This window comes from Panthera uncia, assembly GCF_023721935.1.
Source record: "Panthera uncia isolate 11264 chromosome B3 unlocalized genomic scaffold, Puncia_PCG_1.0 HiC_scaffold_1, whole genome shotgun sequence".
Classification (NCBI taxonomy): domain Eukaryota; kingdom Metazoa; phylum Chordata; class Mammalia; order Carnivora; family Felidae; genus Panthera; species Panthera uncia.
Window position 1 is genome coordinate 85185853 of NW_026057582.1, and position 22820 is coordinate 85208672.

A 22820-nucleotide genomic window follows, 5' to 3' on the forward strand; every position below is an offset into this window, starting at 1 on the left:
AAAAGAAAAGAAAAGAAAAGAAAAGAAAAGAAAAGAAAAGAAAAGAAGAAAGGAAGAAAGAAAGGAAAAAAGAAGAACAAGGTTTTTAGATAATCTTTAACAGTGGGTGCTTTTTTATTTTGAGGAGAAAACGCAGAGATTAGCTTTTAGGTGTTTTTAAAAACCAGTAATACAGTATGTTCTCTCTTTTTATACACACTTTTTTTGGGTGTGCACATTTAAATGCTCCTCTTTTAGCAAATTTCAACTAAAAAATATGGTGTTATCAATTATAGTCACCATGTTATATATTACATCCTAAGATTTTATTTATTTACTGTAGGTTTTCTGAAGAGGTAAACTGCAGAGAACCTAGAAATCATGAAGGGTCACATTACACACAGTAGAACAAATAGCTCAAATTTCAACTTTGTTATTTTCTTGTTTTCAGGTTGTTTGGGACTATTCTACCACTAAAGGTTTTTCTTGGTCCTGCCTTCATAGTGTTCAATCTTCAGTCTGTCCCGTCATTACTCTTCTTCCTCTTCTCTGAAGCAACACATATCCTTTCTTATTTCTTCTGATCTTTTTTTTTTTTTAATGGCTTCATTTTTTTTCTTGTATGAAGTGTTTTATTATACAAAAAAGTATACACAGTGTATAGATAAGTTACAAAATATAACAATGAGATGAATACCCATGAACCCAGCACCCAACCCAAAAAAGTATTACTACTGTTGAAGCTGGCTGTGTATAATAATCCAGAGTCCCATCTTCTTACCTGCCCTGGAGGTTACTACTCACCTGAATTATGTTTATTAGTCATTCCCTTGCTTTTCTTTAAAATCTCACCAACTTATTCTCTCATCAAAAGTGTTCTCTTCTCTTCACACTCACTTTTGATGGGTAATATTCTTTAAAGCTTACAGACATAATCTTATATTAGTCACAAAATAGCCCATCCTTCTGATAACCCAAAGATTCATGAGTAAGCCATGTAAGCACCCTCTGTAAGAAGAGTTCTGAAAGACCTCAAGATAGTAAACCTAAGTATGCTCCATAAAAGAGTGCTTTGCAGTAGCAATATAAACTGGTTACCTTTAAAAACTTCAAGGTAGCTTAGTGAAAGGTTCCCAAAATTTAACAAATAGGTGTGTACCAGTCCACAGAAAAACCAGTACAAGAAAAACTGTAGTGAACTCTTTCACAGAGCTACATGTATGCAGCCTTTTGTTTTTTTGTTTTAATTTTTATTTTTAGAGATAGAGAGTGGCACAAGCAGGGGAGATGGTCAGAGGGGGAGAGAGAGAATCCCAAGCAAGGTCAATGCTGTTAGCACAGACAGAGCCCAACATGGGGCCCAATCCCATGACCATGGGGTCAAGACCCAAGCCAAAAGCAAGCGTCAGACACTCAACCAACTGAGCCACCCAGGTGCCCCTACATGTATGCAGTTTAAAGAACTAGTCTTTATACTGGGATTATCCTACTTTCTTGGAATTAAAATATCTTTTCCTTTATAAAATGATATAAGATGGCAGGTATATTTGGTTGCTGTTCATGTGTCTTTTTTAAAATTAAAATTGAACTTACTTGGCCAAAGAAAAATTTGAAAACCCTATGTGATATCCAATGTTTTTGGAAATTGTACTGACCCACAAACTCCCAAAGCTTAGAAAGCATAGGCTTAGAAGTCTTTAAATCTGAGGAACTGGAAAACTTTGATCTTGAGCCTTTACTATCTCTCCCCATTAGTCTCCTAGAGTAAAAATGGGAAGAAATTAACAACTTCCTCCTGTCTCTACTACTGGCATTCTTTCTTTGGTTCTCCAACATAAGAAATACTATAATTAATGAAGCTGACTAGGAAATACAGAATATAACCAATGCTTGGGGTGCCTGGGAGGCTCAGTCGGTTAAACATCCGACATTGGCTTAGGTCATGATCTCATGGTTCATGGGTTCAAGCCCCGCATTGGGCTCTGTGCTGACCACTCGGAGCCTTGAGCCTGCTTCAGATTCTGTGTCTTCCTCTCTCGCTGCTCCTCTCCTGCTCATGTGTTCTGTTTCTCTCTCAAAAATAAATAAACATTTTTTTTTAATTAAAAAAAAAAGAATTTAACCAATGCTTAACTTTAAAAATCTTGGGGCACCTGGGTGGCTCAGTCGGTTAAGCGGCCGACTTCGGCTCAGGTCATGATCTCACGGTCCGTGAGTTCAAGCCCCATGTCGGGCTCTGTGCTGACAGCTCGGAGCCTGGAGCCTGTTTCAGATTCTGCATCTCCCTCTCTCTGACCCTCCCCCGTTCATGCTCTGTCTCTCTCTGTCTAAAAAATAAATAAACGTTAAAAAAAAAAAATTTAAAAATCTCATCAGTGATTAGCTTTCCAATCTTGGGAAAACATTTTAACCATACTATATCATAGGTTCCTCAATCCATTTTTTCTTGTGCACAATAATACCCATAATCTATGCCTATGGCCCATCACTTCCTGAAATAGAAGTAGTAATGTTGAGGTCAGTCTAATTACCTGAACAGCACTTTGAATTCTATGGTGGGCACAGACCTAACTTTGAGATGTTATATACACTTACACAACACTTTAGGCATGTTTAACAGGATGTTAAAGAAAAACATCAATAACATCAACAACATCTGTCTAAGCCCAGAATATACAACCAGTACAATTATTTGAGAAATACATTTCAGCTCAGAATAACAAAGCTGTCTAATGATGTAAGAGGAAAGGAAAAAGTTCTCAACCTCGTTAGTGATTATGAAAATTAAGACCACTATTTGATACTATTATATACCCACTAGATTGACTAAAATTAAAATGAGTGACAACACCAAATTTTGCAAGTATGTGCAGCAATGGGAACTCTCACATACTGCTGGAGAACCCATAAATTGGTAAGACTACTTTGGATAACAATGTGACACTATTACAACTAAAGAAGATTCATATACCCTAGAATTCAGCATTCTATTCCAGATATGTATCTTAGAGAAACTACTGTACATGTGTACAAAATACACAAATAGGAATGTTCATAGCAAAATTGCTCATGATAGCCCCAAACTGGAAACAATCTACATATCCATATACAGTACAATGAGTAAGGACAACATAGATTATTGAACACCATAAAGGTCAGTGGACAAACTACAGCTATATACATAACACTGGGTGAAAGAAGTTATTCAATAAGAAAAAGATACAGCATGACTCCATCTATATAAAGTTCAAAAACAAAATTATTCATTGTGATTTGGTGATAAGTTAAAAAAGAAATAAAGATTATCACACAAGAGAGAAGAAAGGAGAAAGGTTATCACAAGGGGGGAGAGAAGGGACAAATGGGAGGCCTTTGAGAGCTGGCAACACCTTATTCTTGACCTAAGCAGTGGTTACACAGGTGTTTGCTTCACAGTTCTTTAAGGGGTTCATATGGTTTATACAATCATTTGTATAAAAATGACCTATCTCACAAAAAATTACAAAGGGCTGCATCTTGAGGTGATATTATGTGATATTTAACCAAAGCTAAAGGTTCAGTTATCAGAACTATTATAGCAGGAATTCAAGTACTGGTCAGGTATTTGGACCAGATGGCCACCAGGTTCCTGCTAATCTAGAGATTTTATGGATCTATTTTCATACCTTGTAACGATGATTTTTATGAACACTATTCTGGAAGCAGTCCATACAGAGTACACATGTTGGGTCAATTGCACAGTCCCTGAAAAAGATTGAGAATTAGATTCCAAAATTCAGAAGACGTCAATGATGCTTAAGATATGACTATAATATAATGTGAATGAGTTTCCCGTGTGGTACACGAACTGAATATGAAAATGTCTCAAAAACTGAATTCCAAATAACTTGAGCCATATTTGAATATGTAAGTTTGGATGTTTGGTTTTTGCCTCTTAAATCAACCTCATTATTTTGAGCTTTTAGCTGGTTTCAGACTGTTAAGTTGCAATTCAAGATTAGTTTTGTGAAAAATGATTAACTTTTTTTCCCCATTATCTGTCATCATCTTACCCTACTGCATTTAAAAACATATTTTTACAAACAATGATTGTTCACTGGTAAATGAGGCTTGAATAAAGACAAAATTCATTAGAATACAAGCAGCCTGGGGTGCCTGGGTGGCTCTGTCGGTTAAGCATCCGACTTCGGCTCAGGTCATAATCTTGGGGTCTTTGAGTTCAAGCCCCGCGTCAGGCTCTGTGCTGACAGCTCAGAGCCTGAAGCCTGCTAAGGATTCTGTGTCTCCCTCTCCATGTGTCCCTCCCCCGTTAGCACTCTCTCTCTCAAAAATAAACATTAAAATTTTTTTAAAAAAAAGAAGAAAAAAATGGAATAGAAGCAGCCTAAGGGCAGGAATGTTTATGACTGTGTTTATGAATGATATGTACTAAGCACCCAGAATAGTGCCAGGCACATGGTAGGTATTCAGTTAATATTTACTGAATGAATGAAAAAAAAATTCAATCTCTCTTAATCTCTTCCCTACTAACTCCTAAAATGCACATAAATCTTATTTAACATTTTTCAGAGAAACATTAGAAGCAACATAAATTGGTGAAAAGTGCAAAATTAATTTTTAAAATACTGATTTAGAAGAGTGGAAGAGATGGAATTGGAAAATTTTAAAAATTATATATATATATATGTATATATATATATTTTTTTTTTAATGTTTATTTTTGAGAAAGAGACAGAGCGTGAACAGGGGAGGGGCAGAGAAATAGGGAGACAGAATCTCTCAGCACAGAGCCTATGCAGGGCTTGAACTCATGAACCACGAGATCATAACCTGAGCTTCAGTCAGATGCTTAACCAACTGAGCCACCCAGGCACCCCTGTTTTAAAAATGATTTTAAAGGCTAATAGGAAATAAAGATAGCCTAATAATACTCTCAAAAGCATACATTATCTACTGTCCAGTACTGACATTCTGAACTGGATAATTATTTGCTGGGAATAGAGGAGACTGTCCTGCACACTGTAGGATGCTTAAGTGTCAATCTTGGCCTCTACCCACTAGATGTCGTTACCATTTCCCCAGTTGTGACAATTAAAAATGCTTCCATGACACTTTTGGAGAAATGAGATCTACAAATGTCTACTGTGCTTTAGCTGAAACAGACTAGGCTTCAGCTAAAATTTATGTAAGAAGATAAACCTTACTACCTATGTAGCAAAATAGTACACAAAATATAAAAGCTGACTTTTTTCCTAAGAAAAGAATAGGGTAATGATACTATGTTCTAAACAACTATTACCTACATATAAACCAGCCAAACCTAGAATTACAGGAAGTAAAAGCCAATTCTCTGAATTTATGAAGTCTAAAAATTCACTCCTAACCTAAACTACCTCTAGTAAAGGGAAAAAACTCACTAAAACTAAAGTGCAACTAAGATCTAAAAGATGAAAGCTTCAGGCAGGAGCAGGGAGTAAAACCGTTCTCTGTGCTACCATGATTTGTTTTTTTTTTTTTTAAGTTTTTTTTTTTTTTTTTAACGTTTATTTATTTTTGAGACGGTGAGAGACAGAGCATGAACAGGGGAGGGTGAGAGAGAGGGAGACACAGAATCTGAAACAGGCTCCAGGCTCTGAGCTGTCAGCACAGAGCCCGACGCGGGGCTCGAACTCATGGGCCATGAGATCATGACCTGAGCTGAAGTCGGACACTTAACTGACTGAGGCACCCAGGCGCCCCTGTGCTACATTTGTAAGGCAACTGCTCTCACAAAGGGCAAAAACCCTAAGGCTGCTTTCAGTTTCCCTACCACTGGCCTTTTCTACTCAACTTAATTCCAACTGTTGCTATAGGTCCACAATCCCGATACCAAATCTCACTTGGTAGAAAAAAATGACGTGAAATGATGTGAAGACTATACCATTTGCTGTGAATATTCATAGATTTCTTACAGAAATGCTATGTTTGATGATAGGATCCTGCCCTAACTCTGCTGGAGAAGAGTTCAGAATTCAGAAATACACTGGCCCCAGGGTTTCATATTAAGAGTATGTGGACTACATTAAAAACAAGACAAAAATCTATCCGTTATATGCTTTTAGAGAACAGGAAAGTGAGACAACTATTTAAGTCATACATTCAAAAACAAGCTGTACAAGCAAAAACCGACCTATAAGTGCGTAATAAAAGGAAGTTAATTAAGTAGGATTAAGTATACTATAAATAGTAATAAATTTTTAAAAATACATCATAAAATAAGTACAAAATACCAAGACTGAAGTTAACTAATCCTATAAATTTCTAATTCTTACCTACAAGAGTACGTTGTCTCTCCACTTTTGAAAACCTTCCCACAGAGTTGAAATGCTCCACTGTGCTTCAATTTCTCTAAGCAAATATCCGGATCTTCTCCAAATAAGTACCATTCCAGTGGAGTAAATATAGACATTTGTATACTCTCCTCCTGCTTTTCCAAGTCTGGGTCCATTTCAGCAGAATAAATTTCTGGCACCAACTGTGCCAAATGGTGCAAAAAAGTAGTATAAAAGTCAACTTGCTGATCCCACCACTGAAAGAAAACAAAAATTACACTTGGTTACAAGTTTCTTCTTAAAGATGTAGGGGTACAAATAATAGCACAATTCTGAAATTTCTGAGAGGCTGATTTACGATATATTCTTATTTTATCCCTTACCAATATAAAAGGAAAGTGGATTAAAAAAATAGCCTTGGAAATTAAGTGGCTGCTCACATACCACATATATCTGGGGGAAAAAAAAAAAAGAGCAGCTGCAGTGGATGAGAATTACCCTTCCCTTCTGGACTGGGCAACTCCTGATCTCTGAAGATAATTCTAATACTAGTCAGGGGCTGTACAGACAAAGCATTCCCCACATTCTTAGTTTAAATGTTGTAAGGAATTGTAACATTTACTGAGAGATCAAAATGAATGAGTAGAAAAGAGTTTTTAGAACGCCAAAAGCACTAAACATAAAAGGAAATGGATTAGACTCCTCGAAAGTAAACTTAAACCCTTCTGCTCTTCAAAAGAAACTACTACAGATGGCTTATTTGCCATGTTTATTTGTACATGAAAACATGCTCAACATCATTAGGGAAATGCAAATTAAAATGACAATGAGAAACCCCTACACAACTTATTTGGGTTTAGGTAAAAGAGAATATAAAAAACTTGACAATACCAGGTATAAACAAGAATGCGGAAAAGGAAAATGCTAGTAGGAACTTAAACTGGCATAACCACTTTATGAAAGTTTGGCAGTTTTATAGTTAAACATGCACTTACCTTACAACACAGCAATCAAACTTCTAGCTATCTACCTAAGAATTGAAAACTTATGTTCATACAAAAACTTATACATGAATGTTACAAGAGTTTTAAGTTGCCAAAACCCAGAAATAACCCAATTGTCCTTCAACTGGTGAATTATAAACAAACTGTGGTATGGCCAAGCCATGGAATGAATACTGCTCAGGAATAAAAGGAATAAGTTATCAATAAATGCAACATCAAAATGTATTCTTATAAAACCAGTAAAGTTCAAAAGGCTATGCATTGATTGCCTCTTAGCAGTTAGGGCCATGTTCATAGAGCATCTGTGTGAACTGAGCAGAGCTCTCATCTCTGTGCCAAATTCCTGATTCCCATAATAAGTAGGTTTCACAGACACTATATGAAGGTTTCAATAACACCATCATCTCATTCTTATCTTCAATCAAACAAGATAGCTTTCCAAGAACCAAGAAATTCCGTCAAGAAAGACATTCGGTGATTACTTGCTGGCAATTTGGGCTTAAACATGAGGTATGATTACCCTAAACCATCCAACCAACCCAGCCCAATCAGTTTTTAATGCCACTCAGTAATAGCAAGTTTAAATGAACAGAGACAAGGGAAACAAAAGGTTGAGTGCACAGCTCTCTACTATCAACCCAATATTGACAATTTAGTTGCAGTTAACATCCTTCTAGTTAAATGAATGTTGCTCATTTGAAATGGGCTGGTTTTCTGGCTTTATTAGTATCTCATGTTTGTCTTATAATTATGTAAAAACTGGCATTTATACATATTTTGTATTTGTACACACTTAAGCTATATTCTAAAAACTAATTTAAAAATTTCTAAAGGCTATGTACTTTATAATCCCATTTATTTATTTATTTATTTATTTATTTATTTCTATTTTAGAGAGAGTACAAGTGGGAGAAAGGGGCAAAGGGAGAGAGAGAGAAAATCTTAAGCCACCTGCATGCTCAATGTGGAGCCCAACATAGGCCTCAATCCCACAACCCTGGGATCATGACCTGAGCTGAAATCAAGTCAGACGCTCAACTGACTGAGCCATCCAGGTGCCCTATATCACTCCATTTACAAGACATTGTGGAAAAGGCAAAACTACTACCAAGATGGAGGACAGCACAGTGGTTTGTCAAGGGTTTATACTACAAAGTAGAAATGACAGAATTTTTGAGTGCGATGGGATTGTTCTATACCTGTGTTATGGTGATGGTTAAACGAATGTTGGCAAATGTCAAAACTCACAGAACTGTACAATAAAAAGTTATTTATGTAAAATTTAAAAGTGCATTTTAAAGTACATAGTTTATAAAACGAAAAGGAAAGCCACAGATTGAGAGAAAATATCTGCAATAATACACTGAACACTTTCTCCCAAAGATAAAGAATAGGCAAGGACATTCTTTGTTCTCTCCTATTCAATATTGTTCTGACGGTCTTAGCTAGTGCAGTAAGGCAAGAAAAAGAAACAAATGGAATGATGATTGAAAGGGAAGAAGCACACTGTCTCAGGGTCATGAGTTCAAGCACTGTGTTGGGCTCCACACTGGGAGAGGAGCCTACTAAAAACAAAACAAAAAACAAAAAAACAAAAAAAACCCACCAACTGTACTTCTGTATACTACCAACAATTTGAAAATGAAATTTTGAAAAATAGCATTCATAGTAGCATTAAAAATCTTAAAATATTTGGGCATCAATTTAATAAAAGATGTAAGACCTCTACACTACAAACTACAAAATATTGTTGAGATAAATTTCTAAAGCACCCAAATAAATGAAGAACTATATTATGTTCACTGATTGTAAAATTCAATATTAAGATATCTACACTTGCCAAACTGATCTACAGATTCCACACAATCCCAGCAAACATTTTTGTAGAAAGTGACAAGCTGATTCTAAAATGAATATAGAAATATAAAAAATTTAGAAGAGACTCATGTTACCTGATTTCAGGATTCACGTAAATCTATGCTAATTGAGACAGTGTAGCAGAGGCATGAAAAAAGACATATTTATCAATGGAACATAAGAGAGAGTCCAAAAATGAATCCACACATAGTCAATTTTTTCATGAAAAGGAACCAACACCATTCAAAGAAGATGGTCTTTTCAAAAAAATTACAGAGGCAATCAGATATCCTTATAAAAAAGTAAACTTCAATCTATACTCTATGCCAAACACAAAAATGAATTTGAAATGCATCATACACTTAAATATAAAAGCTAAAATCATAAAACTTCTTAATGAAAACTCTTGCCATCTTGGAGCAGGTCAAGATTTCTGGAACAGGGCACAAAAAGCATTAAGCATTAAAAAAATGGATTTGATAAAAATTAAAGCCTTCTGCTCTTCAAAATGAACATGAGTAACTAATATCCAATTCTGCTACTCACTATGCATTTTTCAAATCTTTCACACAACCAAATAATTAAGATTAATTTTGGAATGGATATATGTTAAAATGAACATGCCTCTGCTTCTTGAGTCTATTTAGCTATACCTTCTGTGAAATTACACAGAAATAAGAAGCAACAAAGAAGTTTATTTATCACACACTAATCCAACTTGCCGGCAGGGCACAGGACATCCACCCATAAGCTATCTATATAGCCAAGGCCCTGGCCCTCTTGGCACAGGAACACCCTTGTCCCAAGCTGTGAGACTGACTGTTCAGTCCACTAGGAAATGTAATCTAGGCAAAAAACTCATCAAGAGAATAAAGGAACTCTAGAAAAAGTAACAGGTATGGAAAATTACAACTCTTCAGTCTGTAAGAACAAAGGCTAGATAGTGTTTATAAAATCATGAGGAGTTTTGACAAGGTGAACATATAATTGTTCACTATACCTTAAATTAACAGGTGCCCCCTTAAGAGTGTTAAAAACAATTTTCAGGGCAAAGTACAGAAATCAGAATTTTATTTAGCTATGATAAACTCATAAAATTGTCAAAAGAGTTTTATAAAGCTGAAATATACTTAGAATTAAGAATTTACATAAAGTTCTGTACAGGTAACAAAAAAAGTTACAGATATTTGACTATATATAAAGCTTTCTGAGTGTGCTTTCCTGAAGCTCAACATGCCATCCATAAGTAAATTCAACTCATTAAAACTTTATGTAAATTGGATTATTTGGTGGTGTTTTAGAAGTTCTTTATGTATTTTGGATACTAGCTCTTTATTAGATATATCATTTGCAAATATCTTCTCCTATTCTGTGGGTTGCCTTTTAGTTTTGTTGACTATTTCCTTCACTGTGCAGAAGCTTTTTATTTTGATGTAGTCCCAATACTGTATTTTTTTGTGTCCCTTGCCTCAGGAGGCCTATGTAGAAAAAAGTTACTGTTTGTGTTCTCTTCTAGGATTTTTATGGTTTAGGTCTTTATCCATTTCAAATTTATTTTTGTGTATGCCTTCATTCTTTTGCATGCTGCTATCCATGCAAAAGTGTCTTTTTCCCATTGGATATTCTTCCCTGCTTTGTCAAAGATTACTTGGCCATATAATTGCGGCGTTATTTCTGGGTTTTCTATTCTGTTCCATTGATACATGTATCTATTTTTGTGCCAGTACCATACCGTTTTGATTACTACAGCTTTGGAATACAACTTGAAGTCTGGAATTGAAATGCCTCCAGCTTTTTCTTTTTCAAGGCTGCTTTGGCTATTCAGGATCTTTTGTCATTCCATACAAATTTTAGGACTGTTAGTTCTAGCTCTGTGAAAAATGCTGCTTGGTATTTTGATAGAGACTGCATTAAATGTGTAGATTGATTTTGGTAGTACAGACATTTTAACAATATTTGTTCTGACAATCCATGAGTTTGGAATGTCTTTCCATTTTCTTGTGTCATCTTCAATTTCTTTCATCAATGTTTTATAGTTTTCAGAGTACAGGTCTTTCACTTCTTTGGTTAGGGTTATTCCTATGTATCATGTTATTTTTGGTGCAGTTTTAAGTGGGACTGTTTTCTGAATTTCTCTTTCTGCTGCTTCATTATTGATGTATAGAAATGCAACAGATTTCTGTACATTGATCTTGGATCCTGCGACTTCACTCAATTTGCTTATCAGTTATAGCACTTTTTTGGTGGAATCTTCCAGGTTTTCTATATAGAGTACCGTGTCATCTGCAAAGAGTAAAAATTTTACCTCTTCCTTACCAATTTGGATACCTTTTATTTCTTTTTGTTGTCTGATTGGTGTGGCTAGCACTTCCAATACCATGTTGAATAAAAGTGGTGACAGTGGACATCCTTGTCTTGTTCCTGACCTTAGGGGAAAAGCTCTCAGTTTTTCCCCACTTAAGGTAATGATAGCTGAGGGTTTTTCCTTACATGGCCTTTATTATGTTGAGATATGTTCCCTCTAAACCTACTCTGAGGAGGGTTTTTATGAATGTATGTTATATGCTGTCAAATGGCTTTTTCTGTGCCAATTGCAATGATCGTATAGTTCTTATCCTTTCTCTTATTGATGTGCTGTATCACACTGATAAGATTTGTGAATATTTGACCACTTTTGCAAATCAGGAATAAATCCCACTTAATTGTCGTGAATGATTTTTTTAATGTAACATAATTCTCCAAAGAAGACATACAAATGGCCATCAGAAATATCAAAAGATGCTCAACATCGGGGCATGTGGGTGGCTCAGTCAGTTGAGTGTCCAACTTTGGCTTAGGTCATGATCTCACAGTTCGTGGGTTCAAGGCCCGCAATGGGCTCTGTGCTGACAGCTCAGAGCCTGGAACCTGCTTCATATTCTGTGTCTCCCTCTCTCTCTTTTCCTCCCCCACTCGTGCTCTGTCTCTCTCTGTTTCTCAAAAATAAGCACTAAAAAAAAAAAAAAAAAAAGATGCTCAACATCATTCACCATCGGGGAAGTGCAAATCAAAACTACAATGAGTTATCATCTCACACCTGTCAGAATGACTAAAATCAACAACATAGAAACAACAGGTGTTGGCAAAGATGAGGAGAAAAAGGAACCTTTCACACTGTTGGTAGGAATGCAAATGGTGCAGCCACTGTGGAAAACAGTATGGAGGTTCTTAAAAAAGCTAAAAATAGATCTACCTTATGATCCAGCAATCATACTACAGGGTATTTATACAAAGAACACAAGAACGTGAAGTTAAAGGGATACATATACCCATGTTTACAGCAGCATTACTTACAGTAGCCAAGATATGGAAGCAGCCCAAGTGTCCATCGATTGATGAATGGGTAAAGAAAATGTGATGTATATATATATACACAAGAGTATTATTCAGCCATAAAAAAGAATGAAATCTCGCCATTTGCAATGACATGGATGGAGCTAGCCAGTATAATGCTAAGCGAACTAAGTCAAAGACAAATACCATATAGTTTCCCTCATATGTGGGATTTAAGAAACAAACAAGCAAAAGAAAAAAGATGAGAGAGACAAAGAGACAAACCAAGAAACAAACTCTTAACTATAGAGAACGAACTAATGGTTACCAGAGGGGAGAGGAGTTAAGGGGATGGGTAAAATAGGTGATGGGGATTAAGGAGTGCACTTGTCGGGTGCCTGGGTGGCTCAGTAGGTTAAGCGGCCAACTTCGGCTCAGGTCATGATCTCACATTTCATGAGTGCAAGCCCTACATAGCGCTGTGTGCTGACAACTCAAAGCCTGGAGCCTGCTTCAGATCCTGTATCTCCCTCTTTCTCTGCTCCTCCCCTGCTCACACTCTGTCTTTCTCTGTCTCTCTCAAAAATAAGTAAACATTAAAAAAAAAAAAAAAAGGAGTGCACTTGTCACGATGATCAGAGGGTGATGTACGGAAGTGTTGAATCACGATATTACACACCTGAAACTAACATAATGCTGTATGTTAACGGTAATTAAAATAAAAACTTTAAAAAAATTTATGTAAAATACATTATGTTAAAATTAGGTATTATCGTAGGAATTGAAGTAGCCCATCCTCTCTGAAGGGTAATTTTGAGATAATTATTAATTTTTTTTATTTAAAAAAATGTTTAGGGGCGCCTGGGTGGCTCAGTCGGTTAAGCATCTGACTCTGGCTCAGGTCATGATCTCACGGTTTGTGAGTTCGAGCCCCGTGTCGGGCTCTGTGCTGACAGCTAGGAGCCTGGAGCCTGCTTTGGATTCTGTGTCTCTGTCTCTCTCTGCCCCTCCCCCACTTGTGCTCTATCAAAAATAAATTAAATGTAATAAAAAAAGAAAAAAAATGTTTAATGTTTTTATTTTATTTAGAGAACGAGAGAGAGAGAGAGAGAGAGCGAGCACGTGAGCAGGGGAGGGGCAGAGAGAGAGGTAGAGAGAGAATCCCAAGCAGGGTCTGCATATCAGAATAGAGCCCAACAGGGGGCTCAAACTCACAAACCATGAGATCATGACCTGAGCCAAAATCAAGAGTCAGATGCTTAACAAATAAGCCACCCAGGCACCCCTAAAAAAATTTAAATTTAAAAATCCTTTGCCCCAGAATTCCCACTTTTAGAAATTTATTCCTTGGGTAAACTCAAATGTGCAAAAAGAACAAAAATATAAGAAATACAAGTATTTTATTTGCAGCATTATTTATAATAGTAAAAGGCAAGAAACAACCTAAATGTCTCCCAATACAAGTTGAATAGATCATGATATATAAATTCAAATGCAGCCAGTATAAAAAGCAGGAGGGCACAGATCTGTATTTCCTGATATGGAACATTCTTCAAGTTACACTGTTAAATAAAAAACAAAAGATATGTAACTGTGAGTATATGCTACCACTTATAAAGGGAGATGGGGAAAAAAACAGAGGAGACATAGTTATGTATGCTTACATTTACACAGAAAATCTCTGAAAGGATTCAAAATAAATTACAGTAGGAAGAGCTCTGAAAAGGATTTATTTTTCTCTAGACAGCCTATTTTACTATTTTATTTTTTTACTATTTTATTTTTTCAATCTACACATTTTACGTGTGGAAAGTTATTCATAAAAACAGTAAACTAAAAACTTTAATGTCCATCAATAGGGAAATAGCTTAAGAAATTGTGCAATCTATCATTTAGCCATATTGCCCAACTGTGCAAAGATATATATACCAGGGTGTTCCTATAATGTCACTTGTACCTGAAAAAATGAGGTCCACCTAAATGTCTATTTTGTACATCATATACAAACATATACTTTCCTAAACACAGATAAAGATCTGGAAGGAGAAACACCAAACTGTTAACAGTGGTTACATGGAGAGAAGGAACTGGGGAGACAATCCAGGGATTTCACATTTTACTCAAAACAATGTTATACTGTTTGACCTTTTTTACAAAGTGTCAATACTTTTGCAATTAAGAGAAAAAAAAAACCTAAAAACTCTGTAAGATATAATACACCCATTTAAGGTGATGCCAAATAGTTTCAAAATATCTTCCTGAAGACAATAACTACAAAGAAAAAATATAATAACTTTAAAGTAGAGAAACCTTGCAGATGCCAATTTGACCAAGTGATTAAGATAAATATCTCTAGTAACAAGAATATTGATACCAAGAATCCCTTAATGTGATACACTGAGAAGCTTATGGTACCACTTTTGTATTATTTTGCCAAAAATGCATAGCCTCAGGGCGCCTGGGTGGCTCAGCGGGTTAAGCATCCGACTTCGGCTCAGATCATGATCTCACAGTTCATGAGTTTGAGCCCCATGTCATGCTCTGTGCTGACAGCTCAGGGCCTAGAGCCTGCTTCAGATTCTCTGTCTCCCTCTCTCTCTGCCCCTACCCAGCTTACACTGTCTCTCTCTCTCAAAAATAAATAAACATTAAAAAAAAATTTTTTTTTAATTGCACAGCCTCATTCTAATCATGAGAAAACATCAAATCCAAATTGAGGAACATTCTACAAACTAACTTCAATATTCTTAAAAAATGTCAAGGTCACGAAAAACAAGGCAAGATGCGGTGCCTGGGTTGGGTAAGCAGCTGAGTCTTGATCAGGCTCTGCGCTCACAGTAAGAAGCCTGCTTTGGTTCCTGTCTCCCTCTCTCTGCCCCTCCCCTACATGTGCGCAACGACCACACGCACGCGCTCTCTCCTTCTCTTGCTCTCTCTCTAAAACAAACAAATGTTTAAAAAAAAATTTTTTTTAAAGAAATATAAGTCAAGACCAAGACGCTGTTACAAACCTGAAAAGACTTTGGAGAAATTGAGACATAGTTACAGGCTGGAAGAGATCAAGGAGAAATAATAACTAAATGTAATGTGGGATCCTGGATAGGACCCTGGAACAGAAAAACAATGTTAGTGGGAAAAATAGTGTAATTCAAATAAAGTCTATAGTTTAGTTAGTGTCATTAGTTTCCTGTCCCTGATACATACTGTGGTTATGGAAGATGCCTAACATTAGGGAATGCATGAGTGAAGGATATAAAAGAACTGTGCTGTTTTTGCAAGTTTTCTGTAAGTCTAAAATGAGTTCAAAAGAAAAAGAACCAATACTGAAGATGTTTCTTTATTAATACAGAAAGGCATTAATAATGTATAGTTTAGTAGAGCAAATTACAAAGCAGTATATATAAAACCTTATTTTGGTTAAATATATCTATTTATATGAGGGAAAAAATCAGGAGGAATACACACCAAAATGTTAAGAGCAGTGGGTAGTGAGATTTTAATGTATTTTCATGGAATCTGTATGTTTGCTTACAGTATATGAACAATATTCTTAGTGATATTTTCCATATTTGGGGGGATTTTTTTCAATTATAAAATTAAAAATATTTTACTAAAACCTTAAAAAAATAAAAAAACTACACCTTCCATTCCAGTATTCTAACTCCAACTTTTCTAGGGTACTCAACAGACCAACATCTTGTTTTCTCCAGAAATGTAGCAACAATTGTAACTGTGAAATAGAGAATATCTAATGTTCTACGGTATACCTAAGGTTATTTTCTCCAAACAGTACTCATGAAAAACAAAACAAAACAAAAAATCCTGAATATTTACTGCTATATACCAAACAAAAAACTTTTCTGTGTTACTTATATAATGGAAGTCATAGAATTAGTTCTTTTCAAGTTTTTGAAGAATTCTTAGAAGAACATGAGAAATTTGACAGTCACCAAAACCAAAGGGATCTTCTGGTTCAGGTCTCTCATTTTATATATGAAAAAACTGAATCACAGGGAGAATTAACTGGCTTTTCCAAGATCATATAGCCAATTAGTATCAGAGCCAGGAACAGATCTTAGGCATCCTAACTCCTTCAGTGCTCATTCTACTCAACCAAATAGAAGTACACAGTTCTTTTAAATTTACCCTCCAGACTAACAATTTCACTTTAGTAGTAAAACAAAACAAGTAACATAGTTTCACCTTTTTATTTTTTTCTTCCAAATGAAGTCTCTTCCCTAAAAACTGCCTATTGCATATCTTAGTCATTGGATGTTTTAGTACGAAGAACTAGTATTTTATGTTATCTTTATATTGTTGGCTGATTTGGGCAGAATGTCTGGGTGTTGATGCCTTAAATGTCCTCTCCAGTGATCTTACCACTAGCTGTCCACCGTTCCACCCCCATGGAGTGTTATTCCTTAAGGTCCATCTAGCTTAAGGCCCTCCTCTGTGAACGTTTCACTGATCAGCCTAAGAAAATTATTCTCCCCTGTAACTCCAATACAGCACTTACTGAAGGAGGTACTCATTCAGTACCTATACCTCTGGCAAATAATATTAGTTATCGTTGTATGTGTACACTTAGCCTCTTCACCAAAACTATAAATTCCCTGATGGGAGAACCATTGCCTTACAAATCCCTGTATCCCCACAGGCCTACACAAGTACTTAATAAAAGTTCTCAGTCATTGCTGAATGTTATGGACTTCTTGCTAGAGAGAACAAAGCAAATGATGACATTAAGCCTTCTAAAACTATAGAATTCTTAAATGAGCTAAAGTATAATTTTACTTTTTCATGAAGACTTTTTCCTAGATTATTGTCACATCTATGGAAAATCTTTTTTGACTAAGATTGTCTTTTTTTCCAGATTAGAAAAACTACACAGGATGTATTTTACTAGGTGACATGTTCAAGGATTACTGGTGGCTGGAGTAGGCCTGATTTTCCTATTGTTTGGTTGTTTTTAGTGTTTTTACCCATTTGACATAAGAATAAAATTAAGAATTTTTAATTTCAAGGTCCAGAAGGAAAAAAAATTTTTTTTCAACATTTGCAGTTAAGAGAAGGCTTTCCTAACTTGACTCTTTGCTAAAAACAAGTTCTCACAATATTTAAATTCCCAAACATTCCAAACATTTTCCTCATCCCCACGGAGATTAAAGATATGTTCTCAATTCTGACCCAGGGACTTGGATGCCTGCTTGGAAACATCATTCTGGAAAAGAAACTAACTTGTAATAGGTTACTTTTGTTCAAACCACAGCTTACCCTTCCTTAGACAACTGTTTGGTATCTACCAGGCTTTAAAGGCCCTGTAACTTTTTTTCTAATTCTTCTGTTTTAAAGGAGTAACAAAATCTGGAGGCTCTAGAATTGTTCATGGTAAGTACTGGATTAGTGTAATTGGAATATCTCCAGGCACCAAGAAATCTTTTGGTTACACTAAGTTTTCTTGTAATACTATTTGACAGATTCATAAAGCTTAAGAACAAGTAAACAATAACAAAAACCCTAGTTCAACTGCTTACTCCATGAGGAAATTCTACAACACATCTGATAATCAGTTCCCTAAACCTGTCTGAACACTTCCTCTCGGCCAATGTCCATTCTTACAGTTCATAATCAACCCAAAATCTACCTTCCTATAACTTTTACCCTATGCAGTCTGAAATAATCCAATACAATTTTGGGCTCTTTCAACCAAAAGCCTTTCAAATAAATGAAGAAAATAACTATTAAGTCTCTCATCAGTCTCTTCATTCTGGGGCTACACTAGAACATAGAAATTAAAGAAATCTGTCCATCCCTAGAAATGACATTTGGCCATCCCTAATGACATGGTATTCAGACCACTCTCCATGTTGATTACTTTTATGGAATGTGACCAACATGCCTCCATACAGAGAAGTGGAACTGTTTCTTGCCTTCCTTATCCATGGCGCTAAATAGCTCTAAAAGATCACATTCTTTTTTTGGTAGCCATATCTCATTATGACTTACTGAGTTTGCAGACAACCAAAACCTTTAGACTGATCGCATATAAGAGACCTGGTCCTATACACAAATACCGAGTCCTAGGTATAAGGTTGTATTTTCACCACAATTAACTTCCATTTTGTCAGTTTTGATGCAATATTCAGCCTGATTTCTTTCTGTGTATGTTCTATGATGTATTTCTTATCCCTGCCAGCTTTGTGTTGTGTGTAAATATGATAAGTAAGTATACTATGTCTTCATGGCCACTGATAAAATAAGCCAGGGTCAAATACAAAGTCGTGACAAAAAGGCCCCTCTTTTTTCTTTTCTGTTAAGATAATATACAAGCACCCTGTCAGAATTTAGTTTTTGAAGGCATCCAGTCCCTCGTAAGCCATTCTCTCCCTTTTTATTCTCTGATCACAGGTTCATGCTCCAATTTTCTAAGCTCCCCTTGAAGTCTTTGGATGAATGAAATCTGCTTTCCTAAACTGTGGAATACACATTATCTTTCTACTCTATTGAATATATATCTGCAAATAAACTAAAATTCTTTCTTAGATGACAAGGTAGAGTATGTGTGTACATAAAAGTAAATGGGGCACCTGAGTGGCTCAATTGGTTAAACACTGACTCTTGATTTTGGCTGAGGTCATGATTTCAAGAGCCCTGCATCAGGCTCCATGCACAGAAGCCTGACTGGGATTCTCTCTCCTCCTCTCTGCCACTCCCCGCTCATGCTTTCCCTCTCTCTCAAAATAAATAAACTTAAATAGTGAAATTCTCAAGGCAGAAACTTAAAAAAAGGAAGAAAATATGTTAAAAATAAATAAATGGATAAATTCATAGATTTTTTCCTTGTGTTCTCAAGTCATTCTGGCTTACTCATAAATACCAAAAGTTCAAAGGCATTTTAAAAGGTAGTCCATAAAGACACAGCAAGTGGTTAAGCCCCACTCCTCCAAACAAGTCAAATAGACTTTGTTCTGAAGAATGGCATTAAATAAACTATTAGAAGGAGAATTATTACATTCAAGTGATTAACAGCAGACCCCATTCTCAACAGGGCCTATATCATTCCCAGACAGCAAGGAGGCACTTAAGGAAGCACAATAACTCTTCCAGAGTCATTCAGTAACATTTATTTAGTACAGCATATTTCCATAAGCACTTAACTTATTATAGGGTACAACTTAACATTTAAAAAACTGCTGCACCAGAGGCACCTGGGTGGCTCAGTTCATTAAGTGTCTGGCTCTTGATTTCGGCTAAGGTCATGATCTCACAGTTTGTGAGATGGAGCCCCACATTGGGCTCTGCACTGACAGCATGAAGTCAGCTTGGGATTCTCTCTTCCTCTCTCTCAACCCCTCATGCCCCTCAAAAGTATATACATACACTTAAAAAAAAAAAAGTATACAAATGCTTTAAAAAAAAAAAAAGAACTCATCAAATAACAATTGTTTCTTCAACAGGAGGCATGTTAATTCAGAATACCTTAAAAGAACACATAGGAGTTCATAGTAAATTACCCAGGACTAAAGAGGTCTTAATATTTTGTCTTAAGTCATCTGAGGCAATGAGTTAAAAGCCTAAAGAAAACTTTCATAGAGCACAGTGTATAATTAACACTTGTAGAAAATGGGTAAAATGATGGCAAGGGAAATCTGAAATAATCCCACATGAAGAGAGGATGGGCAGGACACTGCATTGCTTCATCATGCATTACTGATTATACACGTATCTACCCAGTCCCTCTCTGCAGTATTGAGGACAAAACCCTCTTTATTTTGCAGGATGATGTCTGTTATTAAACATAAGCAGTCAATCATCAGCACCAGCTTATCCACACTAAATCACTAGTCTTCTCTAGACTATTACAGGTAGTGGGACTGTATCGATCACTCTGACCTGCAGTTTTAGGCCTCAGCTTCATGTCTGAGTTCACAGAGTCTGATACCGAAAATCAATTTTCTTAACTGCCTGCAATAAGAATTAGGAGATGGTGATAAAAAAAACAACAGGCACTATGCCCTGCTATGATCTGGTGACAAAGCCCTTCAGTCAGAACTCCAGAGACCTTGGTTTTCATCCTAGTTTTCTCCTTCTAAATGGTCTTAACTACAGAAAGCTATGCTGTGGCCTAAAATGATATAGATATTCCAATTTCTAAGGAATATCACCACCACTGAAAAGAACATATAACTTCTTATTCCTTCGTCTACTATCTCAGTATTTTATTTATTTTTTAAAGACTTTTCTTTTTTTTATTTTTTAGTATTCATTTATTTATTTTGGGAAAGTGAGAGTGCAGGGGAGGGGAAGGGCAGAGAGAGGGAGAAAGAATCCCAAGCAGGCTCCATGCTCAGTACAGAGCCTGACTCAGGGCTCAGTCTCACAACTGCAAGATCACCACCTGAGCCGAAACTAAGAGTTGGACGCTTAACCAACTGAGCCACCCAGGCACCCCAAGGTTCCTATTTTCATAAGTAATCTACCATCCAATCTGGGGCTCAAACTCACAATCCTGAGATCAAGAGTCACATGCTCTTCAGACTGAGCCAGCCAGGCACCCCATCTCAGTATTTTAAAGTCAACTATCAAAAAAAAAAAAAAAAATTGTTATCAATTAAAGATTCAGCACACATTTGAGATTGTGGATAATTTTTTCCTTGATTTTCATACTGATTATTACACAAACATAACAATATTAGATGTAAAAAAAAACCCAAAAAACTAAAATCCCCCCATTTGGGGACAATATAATTTTGGGAGTAATGGAAATGTTCTATCCCAATTTAGTAATAGTTACACATGTGTGTACATTTGTTAAGCCTCATCAACCTAAATGCTTACAATGGAATCACTTTATTGTACATAAAGGATATCTCAATGTTAACTTAAAAAATTCCCCTTTCCAAAAAAAATTAAAATGAAATAAAAATTTCCCTTTCAATTTTAAACTTTTAGCCTCATTATCTCTTAACCTCCTCAACTCTTATTATCTCTACCTCTGCTCCACCTCAGTTAATGTCTTCTCATTCATTCATTCATTCATTCATGCATGCATCAACAAAAATTTTGAAGCAATGTGTTAGTACTGGAGATACAGATGTGAACAAGAAACAGTTCATGCTCTCAAGGAGTTTATGGTCTAGAGGGAAACACAGACACTGAACAGGCAATGCTGAGGATAGGCTGAGACATGCTGCATGCAACAGAAGTATGAAAAGTGTGCCCTAGGAACACACAGAGGTTCAGCTAACCTGGCTCTACCATCACAAAACCTGATGTACCTCCATGTTCTCAAACTCCAAAACCCCTTACTGAGCACAATGTTCAGTTCTTCCACTTATGTCAACATCATAACTTTTAATACCTCAAATACCACCAATTCCCCCAGAATTCCTACTTTGGCATTTCTTACACCCTCTTCTCCCTGCCACATTCAGCCTAAACTTTAACATTAGCTACCACCCCAATATGCCCCTTCATTTTTCTCCCCATCCTCCATTCACAACCTCCCTCCCCAATCACTACCAATCTTGTTAAAACAAATCACTGATGCTGATCCTCAGTTATTCATTAAGAATATGTAGACGTCTGCTATTTCGAGCACATACTGGGATATATCAGTGAACAAGTCAGACATAATCCTTGCCTTCATGTAGCTTACATTCAGATAGGAGTGATATTCAAATAAGTAAATAAAGACAACATACTAATTGCAAATCATAGGAAGTTCAGTAAGGAAATAAACAGGGTGGTTTGAGAGACAAGGGTAAGAGGAACCTATCTTTTAGACTTGGTAAGTATCAAGAAGAAACAGAGGAAAAACACTCCAGGAAAAAAGAACAGTAAGCAACAAAAGCAAAGCACAGGCCCCGAAGGAAGATAGATCTTGTGCTTGATTTAGAAACTAAAAGGCCAGGGTGGCTAATAGTGAATGAGGAGAAATAACAGGAAATGAGGGGAAGATATAGGGGCCAGATCACACATGGTCCTGAAAAACTTGTAATGAGTTCACATTTTATTCCAAATAAAATGGGAAGCCATTGAAGGATTTAGGCAGAATACTGACATGATTTGATTTAGTCCTAAAAAGATTACTCTGGCTGATCTGTGCAGAATAGACTGGAAGAGGGCAGAAATGGAAGCAAAGAGATCAGTTAAGAGGCCACTGCAGTTGCCTAGGCAACAGATGGTGATAGGACTAGAGAGGTGGAGTGGAGACAGAGAGAGTTGTTTGTGTTCAAGAGCTATTATGGAAGTGTCATGAGACAGGGAGAACAAAATTCTTGATTGGCCTCCGTCTTTTCCCCTCCCCAAACCTGGTCCTTTCTCTCAGAATATGACACAGCCACAGCCATGAATG

General features: G+C 36.3%; 1 protein-coding gene across 1 annotated transcript in view; it reads right to left on the bottom strand.

Annotated features, from left to right (window-relative positions):
- The window catches only part of UBR1 (ubiquitin protein ligase E3 component n-recognin 1), a 133136-nt gene that overhangs the window by 106927 nt on the left and 3389 nt on the right, over positions 1-22820 (bottom strand). The window contains exons 2-3 of the mRNA XM_049613461.1: positions 6291-6547; positions 3645-3723 (exon numbers count right to left, since the gene is read on the bottom strand). Of these exons, the coding sequence (XP_049469418.1) occupies positions 3645-3723; positions 6291-6547 (336 nt within the window). The remainder of the gene's footprint in view (positions 1-3644; positions 3724-6290; positions 6548-22820) is intronic.